Source organism: Canis aureus, chromosome 34 (assembly GCF_053574225.1).
Source record: "Canis aureus isolate CA01 chromosome 34, VMU_Caureus_v.1.0, whole genome shotgun sequence".
NCBI lineage: Eukaryota > Metazoa > Chordata > Mammalia > Carnivora > Canidae > Canis > Canis aureus.
In genome coordinates, this window is record NC_135644.1 from 4,830,328 (window position 1) to 4,845,368 (window position 15,041).

The following is a 15,041-nucleotide window of genomic DNA, read 5'->3' on the forward strand; positions in this document are numbered from 1 at the left end:
CTGGACATCATTCCTGACTTGTATTTCCTATATCTATATCTTGAAGAGGTTAATGGAATCTGCTTTTTGTTTCCCTAGTAATTTTGAAGTAAAATTTACAGACAGAAAAATGCATAAATTTTAGGTGTATAACTCAACAACTTTGCATATGAATACTGTTGTTGATTTCCTAGATCAAGATATAGAACATTTCCATTATCCCTAGAAAATTGATTTGCACCCTTCTGGGTCACTGCTGCCACGCTCCATCTCCCATCCATCAATCCCCTTCTCAAGTGACTATTCTGATTTCTGTCAGCATGGGTGTTTCTGACATTCTTAGTCATAAACTGAGGTCTAGTGCCCCGTGTACTTTCCAACTCTTATGTGGCTTTTATTTTAGATGCTAGAGTACCTGCAACTACCCCCTGTCTTTTGGGATATTTTCTAATTGATTTTTCATTTTCTAATTAATTCAGATTGAAAATCCTGAAACTTGTATTGTGTCTTACCATATTGATAACGTCTCTGTGAAATCATATTTATATATAAATTATAAGCATTTAGAACCAGGTGGTCTATATATTGAGCAAGCTTATGTTATTTATGATACACATACGCTTCATGGCATCATGAGACTGTCTTTTTGTTACACTTTTCTTTCCCTTTTTTTTTGTTATGCTTTTCTAATAAATTTACCAGTTAAGAATCTTATTTAAAGTTGGAAATTGTTAATTTTTTATTCAATCATGAGTGATCAATTTAAAATATGACTTAGCAGTAGTTACAAGTCAGATCATTAAGTATAAAAGCTTCTTAATTGTAAAGGACAGTGATTACAGAATTAGTGTATTTTGGACATTTGCTCAAAGAACATATAAATCTTAAGAGTATTTAATTTAGAAGTTGAAGTTTTTGGTATAACTGGTTTTAGCCAGGTTGTCAGGAATATAGTTTTTTTTTTTTTTTTTTTTTTTTTTTTTTTTTAGGAATATAGTTTTTCTTTAACATTATAGGAATTTTCAGTTTTTGTATGTAGTAGTTACGAAAATAACATTTATTAGCACTTATTTTTCAGATGTTACCTTTAAACTTTTTGATGTTGGTGTCCTGTTTTAGTTTAAAGTAGTCATATGCTTTCCCACCCCAGTTTTTTGTACAACAAAACTAGTATGTCTAAACATTCACTAGTGTTGCTGACCTAATATATGTTCTTTCAGAATTTTTTTTAATGAGATAGCATTAAATAGCTTTGTTATTACTTGAGATTTTTTAGAAACCACTATTAATTGCAATGGAAGTATAATTTTAATGTCTTTATGGGGGCTGAATGAGGTGTATTTACTCAAGATCTACATAGTGAAAAAAAAAAAAAAAAAAAAAGATCTACATAGTGAGCTTTATTTTTTTTTTGTTAGATATAATATAATATGAGATCTGTTTTTCTAAGAAGACTTAACTGGTACTGTAAGGGACCGAGAAAGGAGGGAGGTAGATTTCTTCCATGCACTTCTAGTTTGAGGGCTAGTTTTTCTTGTTGCTAATAGTCATTTATAATTGACTTTTAGTATTTGGCTAACTCGTTTTGACTGTTACTGATGAAATTAAGATTAACATGGCTCTAAATTTTTTTTTTGCATGTAGCTATAATAAGCGTATTAATGACATAAGAGAATGCAAAGAGGCAGCTGTGTCACATGCGTAAGTAGTTCAATCTTATCTGTGGAAGTTACAATCAAGAAGAATTCTTTTCTTAAAGCATAATTTTGTTCAATGATTGCAGACTTTTGGTATGCAAGATGTGATAGAAATGGGGGACTTTGAATCAATGAAAAATAAATATATATCAGTATCTTGTAAGCTTCAAGTTAGTGCATACATACAGTCCTTAAGTATTTTTGAGGTATTAATAAAAATACTCTAGGAAGTACCTTACAGAGCCTTTATTTTAGGTGTCACTCAAGTCTTTTACTATTACCATGCTTTTGTGTCAATACTTTGCAAGTTGTGATGATTTTTGTACTATTTCATGAAAATTGACATCTTTACACTCCCCTCAATAGTATTTACTTTTCAAAATATGGCTTTCCTGAATTGTGGTAAATATTTTACATTAGTAAGTAGAATAACTTAAAAATTAGCATATTTAAGATCTTTGAGCAACTTCCCAATTTTCTCAGAAATAATTATAAATAACTTGATATTTCAACTTAATTGTTAAATATATGGTATACTTGTGTATATCTTTTCTCTGGTGAGCCTAGGTAGAAGTAATATTTGACCTATCTTATTTCTATAAGCCAGAGAGAAGATAATGCACCTTTGTCATTATAGCACTGCCAGATGTAAAGCCACAAGCAAGAAGTTTTAGAATTTAGGTTTAAGTTAAGGGATGGATGTTGGGAATTTAAACCATCTTTATTCATTGCTGTCAGTGCTATATCATTTCTTCATGCATATTTTTTTACTTGAATGAAATGCTTATATGATTAACAAGTTATTTTCTAGTACAAATAACATACTTTGGAGTGTGTTAGAATTCCTTTCTTAACATACAGAAATACAAATGTTTTTCACTTCTTCATGGGATACACCCTGTTTTAAGCACATATATGGTGTCATAGCTATCTTTTATGAAACTCTTTTAAAGGTAAGGCATTTCCCCCCCTTTATTATTATAAAGTAATCATAAACAGTAAGCAGTAGTAATTTTTCATAGGAATTCCTCATTACCATGTGCCAGGCATACTACTTTATAGACCTTTTCTCTCTGTATTAATAACACCGCAGGCTCCTTGCAACAACTCTGTGTAGTAAAATAGTCCAAATAACCTTGCCCTTTTTCGTCTTAGAAATCGTACTGGATGACTTTGTTATCGTTAGATTAAAAAAGTGCTTGTCATTGGAATTAACCTAACATTGTAAAAGTACTATGTATCAGCCATTATGAAAGATGTATCCTTTGAGGCAGGTATCATCATCCCTTTTTTATAGATGAGAGGCTGGAACTAGAAGTATCTGTGTCTTCTAAAACTAACCTGCTGTGTCCCAGCCAAATTTCTGGTATTCTGTATTCTTTATACTTGCTGTTTTGGCATATATACATAGTGTGTGAGTGTGTGTATGTGTGTGTGTGTGTTGAGGACTGCCTTTTTTTTAAACCTATCACAATCTTAAAATTAAAACTTAAATTGGGACAGTGTATGTCTTGCATAGTGTGATGAAGAGTTGGAATACTTAGGATATTCTGTGATTTTTTTTCCATGTTAATATGTAAGAGTAATTATTTTTTAAAATTTTGTATTTTAAAAATACCTAGTAATGAATATTTATAATTATCTCTTCCCTTCCTCATCTTTCTGCTTTTGAACAAGAGTGCCAAATGATCTCATCCTAATATCTTTATTGTATATAGCTCTTTAAAGGGTCTCACATATTTAACAGGAATGTACTTAGGAAACTAGGATATACATAATCAGATATTACCTTGTGTTCATTGATTTTTGTGTGTGTGTGTGTGGGGATGACAGAAACTATATAGTAGAGCATTGCTTGCTTTCAAGGATTTCACAGTTCAGTTTATGAAGTGCTATGCTAAATGTTATTAAATTTATGGAAATTATTTAGAAACAGACATCTGGATTTTGGGAAATGCTTCTTGAAGGATTGGTCTTAAAGTTTGAGTAGGATTTTGATAGGTGGAGAGTAACAGAATAAACATGGTTATAAAAACAATGCAAGAAAGGTGAGGATAAACATAAGATTGGAAAGTCATTTAATGAGATGACATACCATAGAAGATATTTGTAGGGCTTCTGCTTTCTAAAAAAATCTTTGGAAATTGACCTGAAATGATAAGTCATTTAATAGCCAGTAATGATTTTAGTGGAAACAGATAAATTATAATGATGTCTTTCCCTATAGTGGTTCAATGCACAGAGAAAGACGCAAATTTTTAAGGTCTGCGCTGAAAGAATTGGCTACTGTCCTCTCTGATCAACCTGGCTTGCTAGGTCCTAAGGTAATTAATTTAATTCTTATTTTAATTATAGGTATGCCTTCTTAAAATGAAAAACTCATTGTGAAGTTTTACTAAAATTTGTTTTAATTCTTATCTCAACTATTGGTGTACCATATTAAAATTTAAAAATACTCTATGGGAAGTTGTGCTAAAATTTGAAGTCTTACTAAAACTGAGAATGAATTGACACTCACATATCACACTTCTTTGCGTTTTTCTCACTTCTTCCTTACATGTATACTTTCCCAAGTTTTCTTCTGTTTTCATTTTTGTTTATTGAACTTGATTTTATTAGCTTTTGCCAGTGACTTTGCTTACAGAAAGATTATGAGTAAGGTTTTGTTTATAATCTTGGCATGAGAATAAGCAATGTTGTTTATTTTTTTAATTAGGCACTTTTTGTTTTTATGGCATTATCCTTTGCCCGTGATGAAATTATCTGGCTACTTCGTCATGCAGATAACATGCCAAAGAAGAGTGCAGATGACTTTATAGACAAGTAAGTTAGCGACATTTAAAAAGTTATTTTTTGAATATTTTGATATATGGAATGTGGAATTTGAAAACGTGGAGTTAAATTATTTTGAAAAATCTTTTTTAGGGCTTTTCATATTTCATAGTAAAGTAATATTTGTAATATATCATTAGATGATACAAATTATAATGCAAAGTCAACTGTAGCTTAATATTAGGGCTTTTAATGTTTCCTTTCCAATACCCTAGGTATAAAGTAAAGTTCTTACTTGTTTTCTTGCTATAACCAGTAATATTTCTTTTGGAATTCAGTTTTTAAAATGATTAACCACACAAAAATTTAAATAAGAATCCTTATGAAGTAGAGTTGTACCAAGTGTGTTATTTGAAATGTCTATCTTTTTAGTCTACAGTCTTTCAATAAGAGTTAGATAAATGAAGCAGAGAAGTAAGAGCATATATAAAAATCTTATTTCTTCCCAATCCTCTAATCGTCTTTTATTTGTGATATTTTTTTTAATGATGTAATTTTTGAGATACCCTAATTTTATTTTCATTTTGGGTGGTCCTTTGTTAATTTTTTAGTTATAGCTGTTTTGCTGTTTTTTTAATTTTACTTTCCATCATAGGAGATATCTTTAAAAAGTAGTTCACATAAGATGATATTTAGCAGTGCTTTTTCTAAGAAAAGGCATTTTATGTGTTCCTTGAGATTGATGAATTTATTTTTTGTGTACTTCTCTTGAATTTTTTTTTAAAAGGCACATTGCTGAATTAATATTTTACATGGAAGAGCTTAGAGCACATGTAAGGAAATACGGACCTGTAATGCAGAGGTATTATGTACAGTACCTTTCTGGCTTTGATGCTGTTGTTCTCAATGAACTTGTGCAGGTAAAAACTGTCTCATGCTGTTCTCCCTCTTATTCCTTCCTTCCCTCCTTTCTAGTAACTAATTTGCTTGCTCAAAATAATTTAGTGTCAGGTGGTGGAGATACAAATATAAGTAAGTCATTGTCATATCTTGTCAAGGAGATATGTAATAGGTGTTATGCTTAAGTGTGTACAAAGCTCAGAGTGAACACAATGCAGGGAATAATTCTTTACTGTGGGGGTGGAGGTATACAGTGGCAAAATTTTAGAAGGCCTTGCAAAAAGATTTACTAACAGAATCCCTCTGGCTCAGTGTGGATGATGGATTTGCTGGGGGCCAAAGGAGGAGGCAGAGAGGTCAGAAGAGAGCTGATGAGAGCCTGAACTTGGTCGGCGGCTATGGCAATAAAGATGAGATGATGGAGACATTATAATTGGTAACCAAGTTTTAGAGGAAAAATAGAATATAAATCTTTTGGCATAGTGTGTTAGTAAATGACCAGATTTAAAAAAAAAAAAAAAGAATCATCTAGTTGTCCTGATTTTATTTTATTTTCAATTTGGACTTCCTCTATGGATTTTTAGTCTTACTTTTGTCTCCATAATTTCTTTATTCAGTCTTTTTCATCTTAATATAAATTTGTTTTACTTTTATTCCAAATAAGCTAACTGTAAGGAAAATTTTTTTTCACTTCATTTTATAAAAATAAAGATGTCTAAAGAGTGTCATAAGCTAACACAGTATAAAGAACAGCATGAATTCTCTTTATAAGACTATTCTGAAATTACTCATTTTCCGGGCAGCCCAGGTGGCTCAGTGGTTTAGTGCCGCCTTCAGCTCAGGGCATGATCCCAGAGACTCAGGATCGAGTCCCACGTCGGGCTCCCTGCATGGAGCCTGCTTCTCCCTCTGCCTGTGTCTCTGCCTCTCTCTCTCCCTTTCTGTATCTCTCATAAATAAATAAAATCTTAAAAAAAAAATTACTCATTTTCCAATGAAATAACCATACTTTGAAATACTGATTTTTTTTCAAACCTACCTAAAAATGCACATAAGAAAAGAAAAAATTGTAAATTGTTTATCTTGGAACATACACACCTTATAGTTTGGTATCCTGAACTGGTGTATTTCTTCCTTTATCCACTAGATGGAGCTCAGATGCTTCTTGTCTAGAATGTCCATTAAAAAAAGGAAATGGAAGAGCTGATTTTATCCCTAAAATGTTACTGTTTTCTGTACTTTTATTTAAATAGTTGTCACTTACCAGATAAAGGAGAGGCTTTTGTGCTATCACAATTTAAAAAATAAACCAGACTCCTGCTTTCATGTCATTTTGAAACTTGCTGAAGTTGGATATTAATTAATACATTTCAGATTTATGTTATATAATATTAAATTTTTTAAGTCATTCCATCTCTTTAGGTATCTTTTACATCAGTTGTGTTTTAACAATACTAGGAAAAATAATGTTTTATTTTTTTCTGGAATTACAGTCACATTACCAATAATAATACTAATACTAATTATTATCAGATCTGTTGATGATGTATTTTACTATATCTATACAACAATTCTCTGGGGGTAGGTATTGTTACCATTTGTTGGGGAAAAAAGACTTTGTATGACTTGCTCAGTATCATACAGTTCATAAGTAATAGAACCAGTATTTGAGCATAGGCTTTATTAACTCCATAGCCCGAGCTTCTTATACCCTTTTTGGTTGTAAGGTACATGCATGGTGTTTTTACCCATTTACTAGGATTTAAATTTAGAACTAAGATTAATTTGTTAATATAGTTCATTGTAATAGGTGTTAAATTTTTTTGTTGTGGTAAAATAAGTATCATATGCAAATTTTTATGTTAACTATTTTTAAGTGTACAGTATAGTGAAATTATGCACATATTGTATAGGTTTTAGAAAATTATGCTGTTTGTGAGCTAAGTATCTACTTTTTGAAAAAATATTATTCAGCATGCACTTCAGGTGCAGTTTATAAGGTATTCATTTTTTTAGCTGGCTTGAGAGGGATTTTTTGGTCTTTTGATGAAGTATAATTTATACACAATAAAAGTCACTTGTTCTCAGTATACCATTTCAATTTTGACAACTGTGTACATTCATGTTACTACCACTGCAGTCAAGACCTAGAAAGTTTCCAACACTTAACAGTTTTCTTGTGTCCTTTTTTTTTTTTTTTTTCTTGTGTACTTTTGTAATTGATTCATTCTCTAACCCTGGGCAACCATTGATCTGCTTTTGATCTGCTTTTTGTCACTTTTACCTTAAAAAAAATTTTTTTTTCATATAAATGCTATCATATGCTATATAATCTATTGTTTGTGATTTATTTGAATTAGCATAGTGTTTTTGAGATTGATCCATATTAATGTATGTATCAACATTTCATTCCTGTTTCAGGCTGAAAAATATTCCATAATATGGCCATACCAGCTTGTTTATCCATCCACCAAATTGACGGACCTATGAATTGTTTCCTGAGTTAGATGTTTTTAACATTGTTCTTTGTTTCTTTTTTCAGAATCTTTCTGTTTGCCCTGAAGATGAATCAATCATCATGTCCTCTTTTGTTAACACTATGACTTCCTTGAGTGTAAAACAAGGTAAGTCTTCCAAATAAAAGCATATTTTCTTCTGATTAGGTTTTCAAATGTGATTATTAAGGAGGGGATTTAACAGTTAATTTTTATATACTTATTTTTGGACACATTTAATTTGTTCTCTCTGAAGCAAAAGTTGCCAAAGTGTGTGTGTCATAATGTTTATCAAAATAATGAGGGGACGCCTGGATGGCTCAGCAGTTGAGTGTCTACCTCCTCGGGTCCTGGGATCCAGTCCCACATCGGGCTCCTGTGAGGAGCCTGCTTCTCCCTCTGCCTGAGTCTCTGCCTCTCTCTGTGTCTCTCATGAATTAATAAATAAAGTCTTAAAAAAAATGAGAATTATAGCTTGAAATATCTTATTTTTCAGCAGGGAGAAAGAAGGTATTTTGTAATTAAAAAAACAAAGCATAACGAAGTGTATATACAGCCCAAGCATCAGCTATGACAATATTTGGTACCACTGATAAAATGTTTTAAAAAGTGGTAGGCATATACATATTATCCTATTTAATTCACATAAGTTTTTTTTTTTTTTTAAAGATTTTATTTATTTATTCATGATAGTCACACAGAGAGAGAGAGAGAGAGGCAGAGACACAGGAGGAGGGATAAGCAGGCTCCATGCCAGGAGCCTGATGCGGGACTTGATCCCGGGACTCCAGGATCGCGCCCTGGGCCAAAGGGAGGCGCTAAACCGCTGAGCCACCCAGGGATCCCGAGTAATAAATTTTAATCGGTCTTTATCACACTTAAAAATAGAGAAACTATTGTAAAGTTGCCTGGTGATACTTGGTTTATAGTTACTTGGAGGAGCTTCACCATGCTCTGCAAAAGCCTCTGTTAACAGGACTTCTCAAGCTCTGTTCTAGCTTCTTCAAAATTGGCATTTAGAGTTTAGGGCAGAAGTCTGTACTTTACACTTCTCCTAGCATATAACTCCCTCCTTATATCAACATCTTTATAGGATTTGAGAATGACTTCAGTGTCTTAGTGATTAAATTATTTTTGTTTTTTTTTTTAAGTGTGCTGTGTAATGGTGTTTAGTGTATTCACATAGTTGTGCAACCAGTCCCCAGAACTTTTCGTCTTGAAAACTGCAACTCCATAGCTATTAAAGACAGCTCTTGATTTTTCCCTTGCCCCTGACATCTACCATTCTGCTTTCTGGTTCCAGGGGTTTGACTACTCCAGATGCCTCATAAGTGGGATCATGTAGTATTTGTCTTTTTGTCACTAACTTACTTCACTAGCATAATGTCCTCAAGGTTCAACTACGCTATAGCATGTGCCAGAATTTCCTTCCTTTTTAAGGCTGAATAATGTACCACATTTTGTTCATCTATTCCTCTGTTGATGGACATTTGGGCTGCTTTTGCCTTTTGGCTCTTGTAAATCATACTGCTGTGAGCATGGTGTACAAATACCTCTTTAAGACTCTGGTTTTAATTCTTTTATGTAGATGGCCATACATGGAATTGTCTTAGATCTTAAATTTTAAAACTCTGATTCTGTATCTGTGAAACATTAACTTCCTTTGTAATCTTTTTTCTCTTATTGTAGTTGAAGATGGGGAAGTATTTGATTTCAGAGGAATGAGATTAGATTGGTTTAGATTACAGGTAAGAATAATTAATAATTTTGTCATTCTGTTTTGAGTATTGAATATTTTTGTTAACATGAAAACGTTTAATAAGAAAAAGATTCATTGTTGTGTATGTGTTGAAAAGACTAGTTTTGTGTAACTATAATTTTTTACCTCATAGAAGAAACATTTTTATTAAGGTATCAACATATGAGTTTTCAGGTTTACAACATAATGAGTTTTGTACATATTGCAACATGATCATAATAAGTCTAATTAACATCCATCACCACACATAGTTAGAAATATTTTTTCTTATGATGAGGACTTTTAAGATCTGCTGTCTTAGCAAATTTCAAATATGCAGTACAGTATTCCTGAGACAGTAATCATGCTGTACATGAAATCTCCAGGACTTATTTATCTTATAACTGGAAGTCTATACCTTCAGATTACCTTCACCCATAATGCTCAACTCTGGCTCCCCACCTCTGGCAACCAGCAATCTGTTGTCTGAGAGTTCAGTTTTAGATTTTTGGGGGTTTTGTTATTTTTAAAAATTCCACATGTGAGATCATTTGATCTTTGACTTTCTGTGTCTGACTTACTTCACTTAGCATAATGCCTTCAGGGTCCACCCGTGTTGTTGCGCATGGTGGGATTTGCCCCATTCTTCTGATTAAATAATATTGTGTGTGTGTTTATACATATATGTATTTACAATGCCATTTCTTTTATCTGTTTATCCACCAGTTGCCACTTAGGCTATTTCCATGTCTTGGCTGTTGCAAATAGTGCTGCAGTGAACATGGGTTTGTAGATAATCTTTTTGAGGTAGTGTTTCATTTCCTTCAGATAAATACCTGGAAATGGAATTATTGGATCATATGGTAGTTTTAATTTTTTGAGGTGTCTCCATACTGTTTTCCATAGTGGCTGCATCCATTTACATTCCCACTAAGTGCATGAGGCTTCCCTTTTCTCCACATTCTTGCCTTGTGTTTTTGATAATAGCTTTTCTAACAGATGTGAGGTGATATGTCATTGTGATTTTGATTTTGATTTCCCTGATGATTAATGATGTTGAGCACCTTTTCATGTGTTTGTTAGCTGTCTGGATATCTTCTTTAGAAAAGAACAAGCAGGCAGCTCACAGGGTGTAGTTTGTTGTCCCGATATAGTGTCATAAGCTTCATTTTTCTGAAATGCAGAAATAAGTGGTAGTAGACTTTAAAAGTTCAGTTTTCATTTAATATATAACTCACATACATAGTTTTTAAGGACTTTTAAATTCAAGCTTAAAATCTTTGTGTATACTATGAATTTAATGATGGGATTTAATTGCCCCTTAAATAGTTCTAGTAATTATGTGGAGACTATGGCCCAGTTTTTTCAATAACTGCATATTTTTAAAATATATTTTTAAAATAATAATATTATGTTCTCATTATAAAATGTCAGAATACCCAGAGGTAAAGTAGGAAATGAAAGTTTGTACTTTTCCCAGTTTCATACCTCAGAAATACTCACTTAATAAGTGGCTTATATCCTTTTAGGTATTCAAACGGTAAGTGGGATTATACTATATATACACATGGCTGTGCAACTTAAATTAATTTTTATTTGTTTAATTATAAAGTAAAAATATAACCAATATATATTGGTGGAAGTCATTTTTAGATCAGCCCAGTCTCAGGAAGGACTCCTAGGAAGAGCATGCTTTTCTGGCAGTCTGCTTAGTTCCCTGAGGTAATTTTGCTCTCAGGTTCTTTTCTTCGAACCTCAAAATACATGGACATTTTTTTCATTCTCGTTCTTTGTTCTGTGGTTGCATACTTTTGGAGATGATTTTATAAAGAAGACCACTAGTATTAAGTAACTTGCCTGAAGTTGCAGAGTTGGTTAGTGGGAAATCAGGGAAGAACACTTAACACCACTACCCCAAAATAATAAGTGTGTATGTATAAAAGATTTTTTTCTTCCTATTAAAAATAAAGTTTAGAAATGAACATTTCTTTGTTTTAACAAGATCTGTGAAACAATATAGAAGTGGAGCATATAAGGTGAAAATAAAAGTGAAATTGCTCTGCCAAAGGATATCCACATTTAGAATTTTGAAAGTCATTCATTGTCAAAAAGCTTGAACTATTTAGTATTTAAGTCTTCTGCTGTCAGTTTGTGAGAGTGCCTAAACCAACATTTGGGTTCAGAAAATTATAGAGATTTAGGTACATCCCAAATTTACCCTTATTAAATACTTTCAGGATTATTAAGCTTACTCATTTGAAGGAATCACTTGATAATTTAGCTGTGTTCAGTCATATGGCAAAATATAAAGCATTTGTATAAGCATTAAGAATGTAGAACTGACAGATCCCTTTGTAAGTATTTTTAATTTTTATGAGTGATTATAAGAATATCACTCTCTCTGATTTTTTCATATGTTGTATTCTTGCTTTTATTAGTTTGCTAAGGCTCCCGTGATAGCATACCAAAGCTGGATGGCTTAAACAATAGAAATTTGTTGTTTTATAGTTATGGAGGCTAGAAGACTGAAATCAAGGTGTCAGCTGGATTGATTCCTTCTGAGGGCTATGAGGGAAAATCTTTTCTATGCTTTTTTCCTAGCTTCTGGTGATTTGCTGGCAATCTTTGATGTTTTTTGGCTTGTAGATGAGTCACTGTCATGGCATTGTCCCTGTCTCTCTTCATATAATCTGTACATATCTCTGTGTCCAAATTTTTCCTCTTATAAGGATACCGGTCTTATTGGATTAGGGCCCACTCTAATGACCTCTTTTTTAACTTGATTACCTCAGTAAAGACGCTGTTTCCAAGTAAGGTCACTTTCTGAGGTACTGGGGACTATGACTTCAACATATTTTTTGTGGATAGAATTTAACCCATAACATTGCTCATAATCGTGACTGGGACATAAAGTCACTCTCTATAACTCTTCATTTTTAGTGACAGAAGGGCAGAGCATACAAGGAAGAAAGCAGTGGGACATACAACTAAGCCAGAGAAGTCTTGTCTGAGCGGGAAAGTGCAACTTGTGAGGCAGTGGTGAGAATCCAGAAGGTTTGCATAGGTGATGAAGAATAGGTCAGCAATGAAGGTTCCATGCCTACTGACTAGACCATAGGATACAGGAGATAAAATATTGAACATTATTTTATAATCTGTAGAGGAGTACAAATCTTGTTTTGAGGATATTATAAATTTGGGTGTGGAGACAGGCATAAAAGATAATGAAAATTAAGTAGCGGTTGAAAGTGTAAAAGATGCTACTTGACAGAGTATGATTATAATTAACTATAGTTTTCTTAGAGGGGAGAAAGCTTTTTTTCATGTTGGAATTGCTAATAACGACTATAGAGAAAGCATCATTTTGCCCAGATCTTGAAAGATGGGTAGAAATTGAATAGGAAAATAGCCTACACAGGAGGAAAGGGCAAGTAAAGAGACTTTTTAGTGTAAAGTATTACTACAAGAGGGAAGAAGCCTTCACAAGAGAGATGACTGATGAGTGATCAAATAGAAGGATAAGAGTTGGGTATGAGCGCGTGGCCCGAGAGGGTGTAGAGTTCTCTAGGTAGCAGTAATTCTTGTAGTGCAGGGCCAGAAGGATAAGGCTTTGGGAGAATTTTGTAATTGTTTTCTGCCTTAACTGGAGTCCTATCCAATTTGATCTTAAGGTCATTGGTCTTTTATACGTCATTTTGATCTTTTTCCTTTTTTCTAATCTTTAAAGCATTCTTTCTCCATGTATTCTCTGTCATTATTTTTCTCCTTCCTACTTCTTGTTCCCCTATGTATTCCAGTAGTGTCTTAAGCATCTTTAGTCATCTATCTTCATTTATCTTCTTTTCTTCTGTCATCAAATTTACTTGGGTTGTTCATATCTTACACTTTTATTTAAACCTTTTTTTTTTAAAAAAAATAACCTATTTCTCCTTTCATTGTTGTCAAGTATTTCAAATAAGTCTTTTACGTTAAATTATCTCATTTTGTCACCATCCATTTCATCTGAAATTGTTTCCACAGTGATATTTTAATTCAGAATTTTTGAAATGAAGGTCAGTTAATGAAAGTCTTTATTAAGCTCATGGCCACAACTGTGTTTCCTCTTTAAACTGTAAAGCTGATTAAAGATAAACTTCTGTTAGACTTAATTTGTAATATATGTCCATGCCGTCAGAATATTGCCCTCATTCTTCATTTATTCAAAAACTATAAAACTCTGTTTTGTCTGTGGTGTTTCTGTGTTAGTAAACAGTAATTATCCATGCTCTGGCCCCTTGTTATTGTAGAGGCTAAGAGTTGATTTTTATCCAGTTTACAAGGAAATAATTGTTTATAGTCTACTATTTCATGGAAACTGGCAGAAGACATGGGGCCCCTGCAGCAGAGACAAAGGACTTAATTATTCACTGCACAGGAAGCATCATGAGCATTAGTGTATATGTATCATTTTTTCCCCTTGCTTCCATGACCCATGGTGGAAGGCCCAGAGGAACCCAGATGAATGGTGGGTACACAGTAGGTTTATGTTGCAGCTAGGGAACACTGAATTTGATGCACCCTCCCTTTTACCAATACAAGCATACTAGCTCTTTGATCCAGAGGTCGAGATGACCTCATTCCTCAAGTTTGGTAGCTGCAAATACAACCTTGAGAAATGGCCTGAGTAATGAGTGCTCTGGGTCTTGCATTCTTGGCATATCCAATGTGTAGGCATACATGAGATCCACGAGGAAGTATTTCCCAAAAGCCAGAACCCTGGCCACGATTCGTAGCTCTTCAGTTGCCCACCATTTCTAGTCATTTCCTGGATGAAACTGTTTTAAACTATACCACCATTGTAGACCAGACCATCATGATCCTGTCTGGATTATTGCCACTCCTGCCTGCTAACAGATCTCTGCCTCCTATTCCCTTTCTGTCCACCTTTCCCCAATTCCCTCCACTGCATAGAATAATCTTTCTAAAACAATAATTGGCCACTGTGCAAAACCTTTAGTTCATGAAAGGGGTCTACAAGATCTGGTGGACTCTCGTCTTATACCACTTTCTCTCTCTCTCTTTTTTTTTTTTTCTTTTTAAGATTATTTATTTATTCATGAGAGACAGAGAGGGAGAGAGAGAGAAGCAGAGACACAGGGGGAGAAGCAGGCTCCCTGCAGGGAGCCCAATGCGGGACTCGATCCCAGGACCCCAGAATCACGCCCTGGGCCAAAGGCAGGTGCTAAACCGCTGAGCCCCCCAGGGATCCCCTCTCTTCTTTTCACTTTAACTGTAGCCATAGTGAACAGTATTTATTCTGTAGACACTCCTCCTATTCTCATTCTGTGCCTTTCTGGAATGCTCACTGTCCATGGACAGATTTCTGCTCTCTGATTTGATACCCTTGTAATAAACACTGTTACAGTGTTTCTTTTCCCATAAAGCTATCCTCATGGTTTTGGTTAAGTTCTGTCACCTTAT

General features: G+C 33.6%; 1 protein-coding gene across 5 annotated transcripts in view; it reads left to right on the plus strand.

Moving 5' to 3' along the window:
• Positions 1-15,041, plus strand: part of NCKAP1 (NCK associated protein 1) — a 103,118-nt gene that overhangs the window by 47,332 nt on the left and 40,745 nt on the right. For all 5 annotated transcript variants that reach the window (XM_077883227.1, XM_077883228.1, XM_077883224.1 and 2 more), the window contains 6 exons: positions 1,624-1,680; positions 3,904-4,000; positions 4,393-4,499; positions 5,236-5,368; positions 7,891-7,972; positions 9,533-9,591. In XM_077883227.1, the coding sequence (XP_077739353.1) occupies positions 1,624-1,680; positions 3,904-4,000; positions 4,393-4,499; positions 5,236-5,368; positions 7,891-7,972; positions 9,533-9,591 (535 nt within the window). The remainder of the gene's footprint in view (positions 1-1,623; positions 1,681-3,903; positions 4,001-4,392; positions 4,500-5,235; positions 5,369-7,890; positions 7,973-9,532; positions 9,592-15,041) is intronic.